This window comes from Cervus elaphus, chromosome 10, assembly GCF_910594005.1.
Source record: "Cervus elaphus chromosome 10, mCerEla1.1, whole genome shotgun sequence".
Lineage (NCBI taxonomy): Eukaryota > Metazoa > Chordata > Mammalia > Artiodactyla > Cervidae > Cervus > Cervus elaphus.
Window position 1 is genome coordinate 25,711,967 of NC_057824.1, and position 17,729 is coordinate 25,729,695.

The window sequence follows — 17,729 nt, forward strand, 5'->3', positions numbered from 1 at the left end:
TGGTCATGGGAAGATGCGGTCCCCAGAGTCAGGAGGACCTGGGCCCCAGTGTTTGCTCGCCTTCTGACTAGTTCCGTGTTGGACCAGTGGCTCAGCCTCTGTAAGATAAGATGGCAAATCAAAGTGCAGGTGAACGGTCACTGCAGCCATGGTTCATGGGCTATAATATTTACCAGAAAACAAGTTTCCTCTTTCCTCTCCTCTTAGAGACTTAAGCCTGGAAAATTCCATGGACAGAGAATCCTGGCGGGCTGCAGGTCGAAAGAGTTGGACGTGACCGAGCCCAGCACAGCCAGAGACAGTAGCGCTCAGGCTGGACTGTGGTGTGTGCACGGTGATGCAGGCCCTGAAACACGGAGGCCGGGCAGGTCTCTTCCGCTTCTAAACTGCTCATCCTCTCTCCTTCTTCTGTCTGTCTTTATGGCTGCACTGGGTCTTGGTTGCTGCCTGGGCTTTCTCTCGCTGTGGCTGGTGGAGTACTCTTGAATGTGGTGCGCAGGCTTCTCGTGGCAGTGGCTTCTCTGGCTGTGGAGCCTGGGCTCAAGGGCGAAAGGGCTTCGGTAGTTGTAGCACGCAGGCTTAGTTGCCCCTCGGTATGTGGGATCTTCCCAGACTGAGGATCAAACCCGTGCCCCTGGCATTGGCAGGCGGATTCTTCACCGGACCACAGAGAGGTCTTCCTCTCTCCTTTAAAAGGCACGTGGGGTGATGCTGGCACTTTTTGGTAACGCATTTCCACCTTTACAAGTCTACCTCATCTGCATAACCTAGTGAACCAAAAAGTCGTTTTTCTCCTACCAAGTTATTTGTCTTATCCTCGACATTTGGCTGTAATAATATCACTCCATCAGCGTGATCATGCAGTAATTCAGGCATTTTGTTCTAGCAACGAGGACACTTACAGTTAATAACACATGAAGCCATTTCATTAAGAGGAAAGTTTTGTTCGGAGTCATTAACACAGGCCGCCAACCAAAACACAAATCATTTCCTTCCTTGGATATTAAGGAAGCAAAATGAATCAGGAACCTAAAGCCATTTCTCAGAGAATCTTTCTTATCCCGAAGTCATCTGACTCTCGGAATTTAACAGTCCTCATAAAGGGCATCTGAGCTTAGAGTTTATGGCACTTGCTCTTCTCTGGGGCCGAGAGCATGCGGCTTGGGCTTCGGGTGTAGCAGCAACTTAAGGCCCAGTTGCAGTTCTGCTCCTCACCCCCTGGGTCGTATTGGGCACATTACTTAGTTGCTCCAAGACTCCCATTTCTCGGCGTATAAAATTGCAGGGCTCTAGTGAAAATTGTGGGTCAAATGTCTGTCCCATGGTTGGCAATACTAAATGATATATCATCTTCTGGAAGTCTGAGGACATCCACATAAATTTAGCTTCCACTCTTGAGTATCACAACACACATGAAAAGGTATTTGGGGACTTCCCTGGTGGTCCAGTGGTTAAGACTCTGTGCTCCCAATGCTGGGGACATGGGTTCAATCCCTGGTCCAGTGAAGTAGGATCCAACGTGCCCTGAGGCATGGCCAAAATATTAAAGGGGATAAAAAAACACACACACACTTTTGGTTTTAAGATGGAGGACTGTGGATAATAAGAAGTTGCCTGAAGGACTTTGCTGGTGGTGCAGTGGATAAGAATCTGCCTGCCGATGCAGGGGACACGGGTTCAATCCCTGGCCCAGGAAGATCCCACGTGCGGGGCGGGGGGGCGGGGAGCTAAGCCCATGCGCCACACCTACTGAGCCCGCACTCTGAAGCCCACAGGTGCCTAGAGTCTGTGCTCCAACAAGAGAAGCCACCGGAATGAGGAGCCCACACACCACAGCTAGAGAAAGCCTTCACAAAGCAGTGAAGACCCAGCGCAGCCAAAAATAAACGAACAGGATAAAAAGTCAACTTAAAAATGAAGTTGCCTGAAGCTGGAAACAGAGAGGCATGCGTTAACTGGAGGATTTCAAACAAACAACGTGTAACTGAGCATTAATTTCAGGGTTCTTGCTACATTCCCATCAGCAGCTTTCTCTGGTGGGTCTGGTCCTTGCAGAGGTTAGTGGCATCCATCAGGTACCGCCTATGAAGTCCCTCTCCCAAAAGAGCACCTTGTCCGGAGACCTTGGTGCTTGTGCGGCAGGAGCTGTAGAAATGCCCGTGTACTGAGCTCATTTCGAGTCAGAAGGCCCAGTAGCGCTTCCCAGGTTTCATTTGCATCCTTGAAAACCCTCCCGAGAAGGTCATTTACTGAACTCCGCTGTTTCTGTTGACAGTTTTTTGGAAGCAAAGGGGATGCTTAACTGCCCAGCCCACAGGCTGTGCGTCTTGTTTGTGTTTCCTTGCCTGCCTGGCATTCGACAATTAATTAGGCGTGGTAATTACCTGCTTTAATTTCGTGATTGCACAGCCTATAATTACCCCTAATTCTGTAATAGGGAAGTTCATGTACACAAAGGCAGATGAAGACGAAGGTGATGGGGCTACCATATCAACAGCTGCCATTGCTTCCTTCCTGCCAGGCACGGCACCTCACAACCACCCAACAGGATTGGTCTCGGCCCCATTTTACAGATGGAGAAGCTGAGACTTGAGGTGGAGTGTTTGAACCCAGACCGCTCTCCCTGTACAGCCCATGCACTTTCTCTGGGCCCTTCTGCCCCTCGCAGGACAGGCCTCAGACATGCCTAAGGTTCAGCATGTGGCTGGCTGAAGAGCCTGTGCTTTGCAGATCTTAAAGCAGAGCTGAGACTTCAGCCCACTGAGAACAAACTCTTAACTCTTCATTCTCCCTCTCCCCTTCTGACTTCTTGGTTTGCTGCCTCCCTTCTTCATGTGTGTATATATATATATATAGAGAGAGAGAGAGAGAGAGAGAGAGTGTGTGTGTGTGCGAGAGGGCTTCCCTACTGGGATAAAGAACCTGCCTGCAATGCAGGAGACCAGGGTTTGATCCCTGGTGTGGGAAGATCCCCTGGAGGAAGGCATGGCAACCCACTGCAGTATTCTTGCCCGGAGAATCCCATGGACAGAGGAGCCTGGCGGGCTGCAGTCCATGGGGTCGCACAGAGTCAGACAGGACTGAAGTGACCAAGCAGGTGCAGCACAGAGAGAGAGAGACAGAAAACCAAGGCTTTAAGAGGTAGATTAACACACCCAGGATGCCTTGGCTAGCAAGAGGTAGAGCTGGAATTCAGGCTCAGGTCTCCCCGAGGCAAGAGTCCCAAACCTGGACCCCCACTCAGCACTGACATCTGACTGTGTCAGGCTCACAGACTAATGCAGACATCCTGCCACCTTAAATTAGGGTAAAAAACTCACTGTCCTGAGGATACTATAGGCGTGGCTTTTTTTGACTTTCACTCTTATATCCAGGTTTAATATAAACGTGCTTAAATCTTTTTTATTGATGTATAGTTGTTTTTTTTTTTTAAGAAAATATTTATTAATTGATTTGGCTGTTTCGGGTCTTGTTGTGACACACAGGGTCTTCCGTTGTGGGACGTGGGCTTTTCTCTAGTTGCAGCACACAGGCTCAGTAGTTGCGTCGTGCAGGCTGAGTTGCCCCACCGGGGATTGAACCCACGTCTCCTGCATTAGAACGTGGACTCTTAACTGCTGGACCATCAGGGAAGTCCCCTGAGGGATAGTTGATCTGTAGTGTTGTCCAGTCTTTGCTAGACAGCAGAATGATTCTATTATACATGTGTATACATTCTTTTTTCTATTCTTTTCCTTTATGGTTTTATCACAAGATATTGAATATAGTTCCCTGTGGTCTACAGTAGGACCTTGTTTATTCATAGACGTGTAAATCATAGGTTTATGTTCAATTAACTTTTACTTCTGTGTATTTCTGTGCAACCCTGCCCAGAGACACAGGGCATCTCCAGCACCCTCGATTGTGCCCTTCTGTGCTCCAGTTGGGAATCCTTACCAATCCCCAAGGTCATGAAGCTATCCTTCTAGGCTTTCTCTTGGTAGCTTTCTGATTTTACCTTCCACATTTAGATCTATGATCCCACAGGGAAAGAGTGCAAAAGCCATATATGCAGTGGAATATTACTTAGCCATAAAAAGGAACAAATTGGGTCATTTGTAGAGAGGTAGATGGACCTGGAGACCTTCTTATACAGTGAAGACGGAGATGAGATGCATTGGAAGCTTGGGATTGACATATATACACAATTGATACTATATATGAAGTAATGAATGAGAACTCTACTCACTGCTCTGTGGTGACCTAAATGGGAAGGAAATCCAAAAAAGAGGGGCTACCTGTGTACATGTAGCTGATTCATTTTTCTGTACAGCAGAAAATAACACATTATAAAGCAACTATACTGCAATAAAAATTAAAAAAAAAACAAGAAAACAGATGCGTCAGTGCCCATAGCTGCCTTACCTGTAACAAATCCCAACTCGGGACAACCCAAATGTCCATCCCAGCAGAGAGGGTGTATAAGCTGTGGTGTGTCCACTCCGTGGGCAAGCAGTGAGCAAGGACACGGGAGTGCTATTTGGAAACATCGCCCAAACACAACAGGGAGTGAAAAGAACCAGACACCAATGGGCACACTCTGTGGGAGTCCACTGAGATAAAGTTCAGAAGCAGGTGAAAGAAGCCAGGAAGAGTGTTCAGTAGGGTGGGTGGGTGGTGCTGCTAGCCAGGGGGCACGGGGTTCTGATGGGCACGCCCCCTTCCCGGCAGCCGGTCTTCATCTTCCAGATGAGACTGTCTGCACATGATTCTGCTCTGGGTTCAGTTCATCCAGACTGAGGTTTTTGCCTCCTTCCCCCACTTAACCTCCCCTTCCCCCCCACCCAGGATTATTACACGCATCCCTGGGGTCATTCTTCCCCATGGAAAAGAAACCTCAAGGTTCAAATTCCCTCTTAAAATAGAGAAGAGAGGATTTGCCCCTTTCCTGATGACAGATACTACCCTCCTATTTTATTTTTCTTTTGCTGAATTGAGGAGATTGGACTTGAAGTGTCTTTTTATTGCTCGTTTTAAAAGGGAACTTGTTTTTGCTGGGAGAGGTCAACTCTTTTTATTCCTCCAAGGAATTATTATCGTTATGGCTCAAGCAGACAGAACTGGGGCCTATCAAACTTAATTTGGAGGGAGCAAGCCCTTAAAAACAAAACAAGAACAGAAACCTAATAATTTTGGACATAAGCCCTTCGAATTCTTCAGTGAAAGAAGTGCACAGTTTGCTTAAAAGTATAATTCAAGGACAACTTAATTTGCAGAGATCATTTCCTGATTTCAGATGCTAAAAGCATGGCTGTTGAGGCTGGACTGTTCAGTAATTCTGGGTGATTTTGATGGCATCAGATTCCTGAAGGGAGAGGCATGGATGAGAAAGTGCAGTTGAAGCCGCTGGTGCCAAGGAGTCTGTTGTAAGGACATATGGTCTCCCCAGCAGAGGGGCAGTTAGGCCTCAGAGCTATTGAGCAGGGACCTTTCTTGCCAGTTGCCAGCACTGCTGGCTTGGGGTTCCTGGGGCCCTGGAGAGCCTGGGTTCCGCAGCCATGTGCTGTAATAGAAAGGGCCGGGCCTGGACTTCCCTGGAGGTCCAGTGGTTAAGATTCCGAGCTTCTACTGCAGGAGGTGCGGGTTCGATCCCTGGTCGGGGAACTTAGATCCCACATGCCGCTTGGTACCGTCAAAAACTACGGCCAGGCCTTAGCCATCAGGCAGACCTGGGTTCAACTTTCCATTTCCCCACCTCCTCTGGGCAGGTGACACCCACTCTGAGCTCATGTCTTTATCTGGAGAAGGGGCAAGTGCATACCGTCTGCTTTGCAGACTCACGTGAGGATGCTGCTGAGGTATATGGCGTCCGTTACACATGGTGGGTGCTTCATAAATGGCAAGTGTTAGCATCAAAGGCGTTTCTGTTATTGGCATTCTGAAAAATATCATTTCACTCTCTTGGGTCTGACCGTGTACTTGACTCTTGCTTCATGACTTTGCCTGCTAACCAGAGAGATCCGGGTTTGATTGACATCCAGTCAACAGCAGAAGCTAAGAACAGGGATGCTTGACCAGAAGTGTGTTGTTGGTCTCCATGGGCTCCGTGACCAGCTCCCCTCGCCTTCTCATCAAATGGCCTCCTGCTGGAACAGAGGCTGGTGCCAGAAATGCCCACTGGCCGCTCTTCCCCTCTGAGATGGCCTCAGTCTAACGATTCTGGCTGGGGCAGGGCGGTCACTAGACTTGAGGAAGCGCCTGGGCCCCTCTCTGCCCCCAGTCCTCCCTGGGCCATCAGTTCTCCCCACCCAGTGTTCCCAGGAGGCTTCTCTCCCACTTGCTGGGTGACTCAGACAGCTGAGCTTTCAAGACAGAGGCTCCAGGGATGGTTCTGCTGTTGCCCTACTCCTTGAGTATGAAATCCTCCTAAATCAAGCCCAAGGTCAGACCTCCTGCCTGATTTCCATGAACCCTTTGGTCTCCACAATGAAATGGGAGTGGAATGTGGGTAGAAGAGCCCAGTGAAGTTCTTGGGGTTTATGAGTGACCTAAGGCACAGAGGCCCCCTGAGGGGATCCGTGAAGGGACCTAGAGGCCCTCTAGTTCAACTCCTGCGTTTTATGCAGGAGGAAGCGAGGCTGGAAGAAGCGGGACTACTCCCAGGAGCTCGAGCTACACAGTGGTCGAGGGGCCACCCCATCCAGTCTCAGGGACAGAGCTGCTTCCATAGACTCTGGAGAAATACTGTGTTTTGGAAGTCATGTTTAGGGAGCTTTTTAGGGGAGGGGCGTGATAATTCACATTTTTATTTGAAGTTTTAATGACCCACAGTGTAATTTGTTCTGAACTCTCAGTCTAAGGCTCAGTGGTAATCTGTATACTTGTTCTTTACTGAGCAGAGCTCCTAGGTGGAGACTGTAGAGCTAAGACAGGTGTGACTTCAGCGGCAGTGCTTCTTCCCATTTACAGAATTTCATGTTTTTGATGATGATGGTGATAACAACAATTATAATAATAGCAGCAGCAGGTAACCTTCATGGCATTTTTATAAACACTTTCAGGCACGTTCCCCCCCCCCCCCAGATTATACCCATTTCTCAAGTGAGTAAACTGAGTTTCGGAAGCAGTTTACCTAACATCATATAACTGACTGGTGGTCAAGGTCTGATCTTCTGGGATTCCCCCTGCAGTCCATGAGCCAGCTGTGACCGTCCCCATGTCCTGGTAGAGCCCAGTTCCCATCAGCCAAACCATTGGAGGGGATAAATATTAAAGCTGATTACCAAGATCAGAGACTTATAAAATCCAAACCTTTGTAAATCCCCAGTGGCAGCCTAACCAATGGGTTGCATTTTTTTTAATGTTATTTATTTATGTATTTTATTTTTGGCTGTGCTGGGTCTTTGTTGTGGCATGTGGACTTTCTCTATTTGAGGCGAGTTCTATCTAGTTCTGGTGTGAAGGCTTCTCCTCGTTGCAGTGGCCTCTTTTGCTACAGAACACAGGCTTTAGAGCACTGGCTCAGTAGTTGGCAGCATGCGGGCTCCAAAACACAGGCTCCGTTAGTTGTGATGCACAGGCTTAGGTGCCCTGAGGCATGTGGGATCTGAGTTCCCTGACCAGAGCTTGAACCAGTGTCCTCTGCATTGGCAGGTGGATTCTTAACTCCCAGACTACCAGGGAAGTCCTTATGTTACATTTATCAAATACTTAAATGGCATCTTCTATCTACCAAGCCCTATTCTAAGCCTGTTACATGTATGAACTCATTTAATCCTCCCAAGACCCAGCAAGGGAGGTAGCACCCTCATTTCTCAAAGGAGGAAGCGGAGGCACAGAGAAGTGGAGTGACTTTCTCAGGGTGCGCGGCTAGTGCGCGGCGGAGCCAGGGTTTGAATCCCAGAGTTTGGCTGCAGTTGCCTCTGCTCTTCACTGCCTCCATGCATCGGGTCTGCTTACTGGTGACACGGCCCTGATGTCAGAGCCCCCCTTCTCCACCACCAGGAGCTTGCTAATCCTCCCTGCCCCAGTCATCATGCTCGTGACCTTCCATCTCTCCAGTGTTGTTTATTCAGATTGTCAGTCCGGGTGGCTTTCCCCAAGCCATGGGCCCGCAGAGCCAGACGTCAAGGAGGATATGAAATGAGCAGGGAGTATTCGTCACAGAAAGGAAGGGTTGAACTCATGGTTTCTATTTTAAAAAGCGTTGGTTGGTGACTAGTTGGTGGCCGCATCGGGTCTTAGCTGTGGTGTGGAGGCTCTCTGGTTGTGGCATGCTGGCTCTAGACTGCACAGGCTCAGTGGTCGCAGCTCACAGGCTTAGAGGCCCGTCGGCTTCTAGTTCCCGAACCAGGGATCGAACCTGCATCTTCTGCATTGGAAAGTGGATTCTTAACCACTGGACCGCCAGGGAGGTTCCTGAACTAATGGTTTCTGATGTCCTTTCTAACGCTGCCATTCCAAAGTTCTGAGTTCTTGAATGCCTGCTGTCCCCCAGAGCAGGGGGTAACACTCAGAGCGTGGAAGGCCAAGGGATGATGCTGTTTCTAGAACAGGATATTTGCTCTGATCCAGACATTTTTAAGAAGGTTTTAAAGAATGCAGGCAAATCAACACCATCCTGGTTGTTAAGACATTTTTCGGAATTTAAGAGGTGAAAGAATCTTAAAGAAAATGCAGGCAGATCAGCACAATCCTGGTTTGCCGAAGCGAGGAATGGAGCCTGAAGTGAGATGGTTGTAATGATGCAGGAGCCTTCCCTGCTCAATGAACCTGCCCCAGAACCTGGTCTCTGGCATGGGCATCCTTCTCGGATAGCCGCTGAAGGATTTTGAACGGGGGAGGTGAAGATGAATGGGGAAGCACGGGAGGCTGAAAGAGCACCTGAAGCCTGCTGTCCCAAAAGGGGTCCCACAAGGGGCGGGGCTGACCCTGGAGGTGGGCTTGGCAGTCCCTGCTGCTCGGTACTTTGACATGGGGGTAACGAACAGCACTGGTCAATGCTGATGCCCAGATTTCTGACTCAGGCAACTCAGCAGTCCATTCGCCAAGAGAGTGAGGTAGAGATCCCGAGTGTAGGTGTAGACAAGAAGAGCTTTCTCAAGCCTGAGTCCAGAGTTCATATCAGAGATCCAGACTAGAGATAAAGATTTGAGAGTCGTTGACCTAAAAGTGAAACGTGCAGACATGGGAGTGGACGCCTGTGTCAGGGAGAGGAGGGTCCCGGGGAACGTGGGCAGAAGAGGAGGTGCCCACGAGGAAGCCCAAGAAGTGTCCATTGGAGAGGCAGAAAGGACTCAGCGCTTCCACAGAGTGAAGCATTTGGCTCTTGAATGTGTTATGAGAAATGTAGAGTCGTAATTTATAGCTCACATTAGAGTTGCCAATTTTTATCGTTATGTGAGAGGTTTTTAAGATGTATATTGACATTCAGTGATTGCAGATTATAAGAGCTATTTATCATTGGAGATTTTACTCTCTGGGCTGTTCTTAACTCATGTAATTTTTTAAAATGCATTGATCTCTCTCCCTCTGTTTTCCCTCACGATGCAGTTGCTGTGTGTCCCTGGGAGCTGTGAGGGCCTGTAAATGCTGAGGAAACAGGCCTCGTGTGTTGTGCCCCCAGAGTGTTCTCTTTATTAAAGAAGTTTTACACCCCAATTATGCTTATCCCATCTGGATGTGACTTTCCATCCAACTGCATCGATCTCAACTCTGGTCTCCCCTTCCTTCCCCAAATCAGTCTCCACCCACTCCGCATGCTGGTCTTGGTGAAGCCAGGCATAGCTGGATGGCTCCTATACCTAAACGCTCTGCATACTGCCTTGGGGACAGGCTCTGTCAATAAGGTCTCAGCTCCATTTTATAGATGAGGAAATATGTAGTCAGAGAGGAGGGATACTCTGTGCTTTACGTCAGAGGTTCCCCTAATTGCCCATTGTCTTAGTCCACTTGGGGTGTTAATGGTCCACTTGGGCTGCTGTAACAACTACAAATGGGGTGATTTCAACAACAAATTCTTCACAGTTCTAGAGGCTGGGAAGTCCAGAATCAAGGCTCCAGACAGCTCTCCTCTCACTGTCTTTGCATGACAGAAGGCATGAGAGAGCTCTGGGGTCTCTTTTATAAAGGCACTAATCCTATTCATGAGGGCTCCACCCTCATGACCTAATCATCCCCTGCCCCAGTCCTACATCGCTGGTTTGGACTTCAACATGTGTATTTTTGGGGAGGGGCACACTCAGACTCTAACATCTCCCACTTGTCAGAATCACCGGAAAGCTTTGGAACTCCAGGAAATCCTGGGTCCCAGATGGTTTCTGTGTGGTCCACCCCAGGGCTGGTAATTATCGGAAAGCACTGCCCTTCTCTGCCCTAGATTTGGATATCTTTGTGGAAAAACAATAATGAGGACTTTCTGAGTATCTAAATCTAACCAGAGAAGTTATTTTGTAAAGGACCAGAAAGTAAATGTCTTCCCAAATGGTGCTGGTGTTAAAGAACCCACCTGCCAATTTAGACTTAAAAGATACGGGTTTGATCCCTGGGTTGGGAAGATCCCCTGGAGGAGGGTACAGCAACCCACTCCAGTATCCTTGCCTGGAGAATCTCATGGACAGAGGAGCACAGCAGAATCCATAGGGCCACACAGAATTGGACACAACTGAAGTGACTTAGCATGCATGCATGCAGAGAGTAAGTATTTTTAGCTTTGCAGGCCATGTGATCTTTGTTGCAACCACTCAACTCTGCTATTGTAAGCAGCTAGAAACAATAGGTAAGCAAATAGCATTACCAACTCGGTGAACGTGAATTTGAGCAAACTCCAGGAGATATTGGAGGACAGGGAAGCCTGGCATGCTGCAGTCTGTGGGGTCACTAGGAGTCAGACACAATTTAGTGACTGAACAACAACAACAAATAGATGTGTCTGGATTTGACCCACAGAGCCACGGTTTACCTGCCCTGACCTATATAATTTGTTTTGTACTTGATGATCAGATAAGCAATTAAATTTGCCACTCTTAAGGGGATATTTGGACTTGTATAAAAATATAGTACAAGTAGGTACAGTCCATTCAAGATGTATCAGAGAAGAATGGCATTCAGCCATGAGTCTGTAGACCTCTAAAACCTTAGCTTGAACAGTTTAGAGGTGAATATTTCTCTTTAAAAAAAAAAAAAGTTTTGAATAGATTATCTAGTATTTGGTGTGGTTGCCCCATAATTTCATCAGAGACCCAAGGTCCTTCCACTTTTCTATATCCATTCTCCTGATCACCTCATGATCATAAAATGACTGCTGGAGCTTCAGTCTTCACATCTGTGTTTGAGAAAGAGGAAGACAGGGAGAAGAATAAAAAGGCACTTATCAGCTGGGTCAGATCTCTTCTAAGAGCTTTCTGTCATCTCACTGTTGTTCACTCGCTAAGTTGTGTCCGACTCTTTGCGACCCCATGAACTGCCACACATGAGGCTTCCCTGTCCTTCACTATCTCCCTGGGTCTGCTCAAACTCATGTCCATTGAGTCAGCGATGCCATCCAACCATCTCATTCTCTGTTGCCTGATTCTCTGCTTGCCCTCAATCTTTCCCAGCATCAGGGTCTTTTCTAATGAGTCTGGCCAGGAGCACGGGAAAATGTAGTTAAATTTTTTTTTTCCCCCTGAACACATTGCTCTCGCTAGAAGTACTGGAGGGAAATGGATACTGATTGGGCAGCTTGCATTTGCTGTGACTTGGGAGGACCCAAAGAATGCCCTACAAGTGCCGTGTCAAAGTCCTGTGAGCTCCTGGGTTTATTTGCCGACTGATTCATCTTGTCTCAGTTCGTGGAGACTTAATTCCTGAAGTCTCCGTTCCACAGCTAGCCAAGCCTTTCCAGATGCTTCTGGGGTCTAATTATCCTTCACTGTTACAAAGCAAATCCTTGCATAATTGTGATAACCATCTGTCTGTTGTACCACTGCTTGGGCACCTCGTGCCAAAAAAGCTCTTGAGACACATCTTTTCCTCTTTAGGCAACTTTGGCTGCTATGAAGTTCTTTCCTAATGAAATTTGTCTTTCTCTAGTTTCTGTCTGCTGGAAGTTTGCCTCCTGGGATCATCCAGAACACACCATCTTGGTCTTTCCTTTTCCTTGTTGCAGTCTCCAGAGATCCATACCTCCTGCATCTCTGAGGCTCAGTTTATCATCCTCCAGTGTCTTCCATCTTCCTCTGATAATTTGGTTGTAGATCATCTCTGAGCACCTGTGCTTCTAAACTTTAAAGTGTGTGTGAACTAGTTGGGGTTCTGGTTAAGACACAGATTCTGAGTCAGTACATCTGGGGTGGAGCCTGAGATGTTGCATTTCTGCCATCTTACCACGTGATACTGATGCCTCCTGGTTCACGGACCACATTTGGAGTAGCAAATTTTCTGGGCATTTCTGAACCTATTTCAGTTCATCTTTTAACAGGTAGCAGCCAAAACCTAACTAAGTTGGCATGGTTGATTTAAAATAGAGCAAGACTCATCAACTCCTTTTATTTAAAATATATCAGATACCTTTTAATGAGATCCAAATAGTTGGAGAAGGAAATGGCAACCCACTCCAGTACTGTTGCCTAGGAAATCCCATGGACAGAAGAGCCTGGTGGGCTATATTCCAGGGGGTTGCAGAGAATCAGACGCGACTGAGCAAATAATACATAGGCCTTTTTTTTGGTGACCCTTTGACAGTATTCACTTAACTTGAATTTACTAAAACCCATGTGTCTTTATCCCACAGGCCATTGCTGTACCGTATCTCCCCCATCTTATCTTACAGTGTTGGCTTTCGGGGTTGTATTGCAAAGTCTGGCACTGATCTTTTAAAGTTTCATCATGTTGTGTTAGACTCATCCCTCAAGCCTCTTGAGATCACTTGATATCTGTCATCCAGGATATTTACGGTCTCTCTTCACTTGGGGGCTTCTGTCAGACTCGATAGGCCTCCGTTTCTCCATCTAAGTCCGCTGGAAACTTCCATCCATTGATTGGCATTCTTTGAGTTTAAATTATCCTTCCTTCACCTTGTTCGCCAGAATATTGATGGTCGCCTTCCCGGAGCTCAGATATATGAGGTCCGCATCTGGGGATGCAGGGTACTCTTTAGAGAGAGGCAGAATTTATCAGTCACTGTAGAGGTGCCTGCTTTTATGGTGAAAGAGGTTTTAAGACGTGCATTGACATTCGCTGACTGCAGATTACAATAGCTATTTATCAGTGGAGACTTCATGCTCTGGGCTGCTCTTTTCTTTTTTGTTTTAATTTTATTTCTTTTTGGCTGCTGTGGGTCTTCACTGCAGTACACAGGTTTCTCTTGTTGTGGAGCACAGGCTCTAGGGCGTGAGCCTCGGTAGTTGTGGCCCACGGGCTTAGTCGCTCCGTAGCACGTGGCATCCTCCCAGACCAGGGATCAAACCCATGCCTCCTGCATTGGCCGGCGGATCCTTTACCACTGAGCCACCAGAAAAGCCCTGGGCTGTTCTTACTAACTCACACAATTTTTAAAAAATTCTTTGAGCTCTCTCCCACTTCTCCGTTTTGCTTTCTGATGTAGTGTTCCTGGAAGGTGTGGGGGCCTGTAAAAATTTTTTTAAAAAGGCAGGTGAAATAGCCCTTACAGTTTATACCCCTTGAATGTTAGCTTGAGGTTCACATCTTGATTAAAATGAAGAAGTTTGATGCCCCAGGTGTGTGTATCCCATCCTGATGTGACCTTCCATCTGGTTGTGCTGATCTCGGCTCTTGCGCCCTCCCTCCCTCCCTTCTTCCTGGGATTGGTTTCAAACCACCCGCCCCTCCCCACCGGCATGCTGGTCTGTGTGACCCAGGCACAGCTGCACCAGCTTATAAGCCTGACTGTTCTCCCCACCACCTTGGGAGGAGGCGCTGTTAGTCAGCTCCATTAACAGATGAAGAAACACAAGCCAGCGAGGATGAATGGCCTCTCCACCACCATCTGTCACTGTGACAGCATGCTTGTGGCAAAAGCATGGAAAATGCGTCTCTGAGATGAATTGGGCTGTCGGTCTCCACTGATACTGGGAACTGATGTTCATCAGTACGCAGCCTGCCAGATGGTGCCGTTCTGTCGTGTACCCATTTACGCATGTGGTACCTTGAGTCCCTCCTCCACGCCCAGCACTGGGCCTCCAGTGACCCAGGGGGCAGGCGTGGCCCTGCTGTCAAGAGTTGGTTTTCCTGGCGGGAGGTGTTGCCAGAGCCCCACCCGCTTTGTAATGAGAATTTTTTTTCACTTTTTTATTTTTTAAATTTTTACCATGTTGTGTTGGTTTCTGCCATACAACAGTGCAAATCAGCCGTAATTATACGTATATCCCCTCCATCTTGAGCCTCCCTCCGCTCCCCTGTCCCACCCCTCTAGTTCATCACACAGCACCAGCTGGGCTCCCTGTGCGATATAGCAACTTCTCATCAGTTGTCCATTTTACACATGAGAGTATATAAGTTCATCAACACCATTTTTCTAGATTCCACATATATGCATTAATATATGATATTTGTTACTCTCTTTCTGACTTACTTCACCCTGTATAATAGGCTCTAGGTTCATCCACCTCACTAGAACTGACTCAAATTCATTTTTTATGGCTGAGTAGTACTCCATTTATGAAGGAGACGTACCGCATCTCCTTTATCTGAGATTCCTTAAAAAACTAGGAATAAACCTACCATATGCCCAGCAACTCCACTGCTGGGCATATACTGTGAGAAAACCACAATTTCTAAAAGACACATGACCCCCAGTGTTCTTTGCGGCACTGTTTACAATAGCCAGGACTTGGAAGCATCCAAGATGGAATGAGAGTTTTAAGAGAGTTGAATTTTCTTTCTCTTTTCTTTTTCTCCAAAGGTCTACATCCGGATAAAAGACGATGAGTGGAATGTCTATCGGCGGTATGCGGAGTTCAGGAGTTTGCACCACAAGTTACAGAACAAATACCCTCAAGTGAGGGCCTTCAACTTCCCGCCCAAGAAGGCCATTGGAAACAAGGTAGGTGCCATCACTGCCGTGGGCTGGGCAGCTCTCCGACTGGCGCCTCTGTCTTCTCCTTCTGCCAGTGATTTAAACATCTGGGCTCCTTTATATAACTCAAAAAGTTGGCTGATAGGAGAAAAAAGATGGGAATGAAGTCAACGGCCACCCACCATTCATTCCCCCAAAAGACAGTCGCGTTACGTCTTGTCTGCGTGTCCATCCTCTGATTTCTCCAGAGTGGGACTGCCACACCTGTTCTGCTAAAAGGCCAGAGAGTTTCACAGCCCCTACCACTTCAGCCGAAACACCCAGCTCCGCCAGTGTGGCAGCGGCTGCAGACAGTATGTGCGCACGTCTGTGCCAGGAAAACTTTTATTTATTAGAAGAGGTGGCAGCTGGATCTCACCTATGGGACATAGTTTGCCGCTGTTCTGGACCAAAAAAAAAAAAGTCTTCTAGTTCTCTTCCATGGTTGTCATGGTATTTATTTGGACTTAAAGAGTATGGAGTTACTTCCCAGGTAAGGCTTTCTCAGAAGAGCTTGTTTTATTACAGGGTTGCTGCCCCATGAGGGTTGGTCACTGATAACGAACTAGTGTGTTTCCCTGTGTTCATCCTGTACCCAGGAGAATGGAGGCACTAGCCCTCCTCTCTGGTTGGTTAGCATCCATGCATTCATCCAGCCAGCATTACTGAGCCCCAGTCAGCGTCACACTGTAAGTGGCACCAAAGATGACAGCCGCGCTTGGCACAGGGCCCCACAGTGTTGTCTGCTTCAGCCGGTTGGCATCATTTTTGTCATCCATCACATTTGCAGCCATTCTCCATCCTGGCTGGGCTTTGGATCACTTGGGAAGCTATCCAAACCCTGCGACCTGCCCACCCCTCACCCCCTCTCCTGGGCTGATTGGCCTGGAGTGAGGCCTGTGCGTGGAGGGGTTTCAATGTGACTCCAGGATACAGACAAGCCGGGGAGCTCCTGGCTTCTGGTCAAGTAGGAGATAGAGACCCTTCATCAGTTGCACCATATGAACTAGCTTGGCAGGGGCAGTTGAATCAAATGAGATAACATGGACCCTCCTCAGGACCTGGGAGAAATTGGGCCTTGGGTGGGAGGTGGTTTTCAGAGTGTGACCCCCGATCCACAGCATTGGCCTCACCTGGAGCTTGTGAGAACGCAGGTTCTCAGGCTCCGCCCTGCACCTACTGGAAGACAGATTCTGGGGCCGGGACCCCGCAGGGAGGATGGGGCTTAGCAAGCTCTCTGGGTGGTGCTGACGCCCAGGGAGTGTGGGAACCACAGCGCTGTCACATGGATGAAGCCTGTGCAGATCCCACTGGCCTTGAATTTCCTAGGATATCCTGTGGCCTTTCTCATAGAAAAACCAGAGCAGGAGTTTCTGTAACCCACTACCCACACTTGCCAATTCCATAGAGAAAACTTACTGACCGTTGTGTTTACATGTTCAGAGGTTTCCGTGTTTAAACCAAATTAGAAATCTGATCACATCAGGGTCTGCTGGAACATAGTTATAAAGCAGGTTTGTCTCAGACCCAGAATAAATCTGTTGTTCCTTTTCTTCTGTTGAAGAAAAATAGAGTTGAGCCCATAAAATACAGAAGACTGAGAAATTCTACACTTGTTCACAGCAAGGAGTACAATACTTCTTATGAAAATGGGGGAGGGGACTATATTACTGATTTAATCTCATGACTTGCCGGCTCATACAAATCTTGGGACCCATCCAGAATATCTTTAAGTGTCATAAAATGAGATTCTATGTAACCAACGTGTTATCACTGTAAGATGTTCTTATCTGCAGAGAGCATTACTCTGGCGCAGCCCTTGCACGACACCTTCAGGGAACGTGGCCTGTCTGCGTCTCCCTGAGGGAATGAGTACAAGCCTGGACCACGGGCATGTCTGTCTCCCACTGTGTTTTCACTTCCTGTGGCTGCTGTAAGGAGGCTTCACCCATGGCGCAGTGGTAAAGAACCCACCTGCCAATGCAGGAGATGCAGGTTCGATCCCTGGGTTCGGAAGATTCCCTGGAGGAGGAAATGGCAACCCAGTCCAGTGTTCTTGCCTGGGAAATCCCCGGACAGAGGAGCCTGGTGGGCTGCAGTCCTTGGGGGCCGCAAGAGTTGGGCACGACTGAGTGACTGAACACGCACCCATGCACATGGCTACTGCAACAGTTTCCCACCCGTTTAGTGTTCTAAAACAATTGCAGTTAATTATCTAAATCCAGCCTCAACGGGCTACGATTCAGGCTTGGGCCAGGGCCGTATTCCTCCTGGAGGCTCCAAAAGAGAGGCCACTCCTTGCTGTTTGCAACTTCTAGAGGCCCCCGCATCCCTTAGCTTGTGGCCCCCTTCTGTCTTCAAGGCCACAATCTCATCACTCTGGTGTCTCTGCTTCTGTTAACATAGATCTCCTTCTCTGACTCCTCTGACTCCCTGTGATCACAGCCCCACCCCACCCCCCAAAATCTATGACCGTCTCCTCTCAAGTTCTGCAAAGTCCCTTTTGCCAAGTAAGGTGAGATGCTCTTGGGCTCTGGGATGAGGATGGGGAGGGACATCTTTGGGGCCACACTTGCTGAATGCTTTCTCCGCAGCCCCAAGGGACACCCCCTCCCCACCTCATCTCTCCTCAAGCCTTATGGTTGCACCGAACTTATTTAAGACAAGACAGAGCCATCCAGAGCACCCCCAGCCC

General features: G+C 48.2%; 1 protein-coding gene across 3 annotated transcripts in view; it reads left to right on the forward strand.

The window, feature by feature from the left end:
- The window catches only part of SNX29 (sorting nexin 29), a 580,903-nt gene that overhangs the window by 459,390 nt on the left and 103,784 nt on the right, over nt 1-17,729 (forward strand). For all 3 annotated transcript variants that reach the window (XR_006343074.1, XM_043914342.1, XM_043914344.1), the window contains one exon: nt 14,882-15,022. Coding sequence is in view for 2 of the 3 variants with exons in the window: in XM_043914342.1 (XP_043770277.1) it covers nt 14,882-15,022 (141 nt within the window). In the remaining variant the exon portion in view is untranslated. The remainder of the gene's footprint in view (nt 1-14,881; nt 15,023-17,729) is intronic.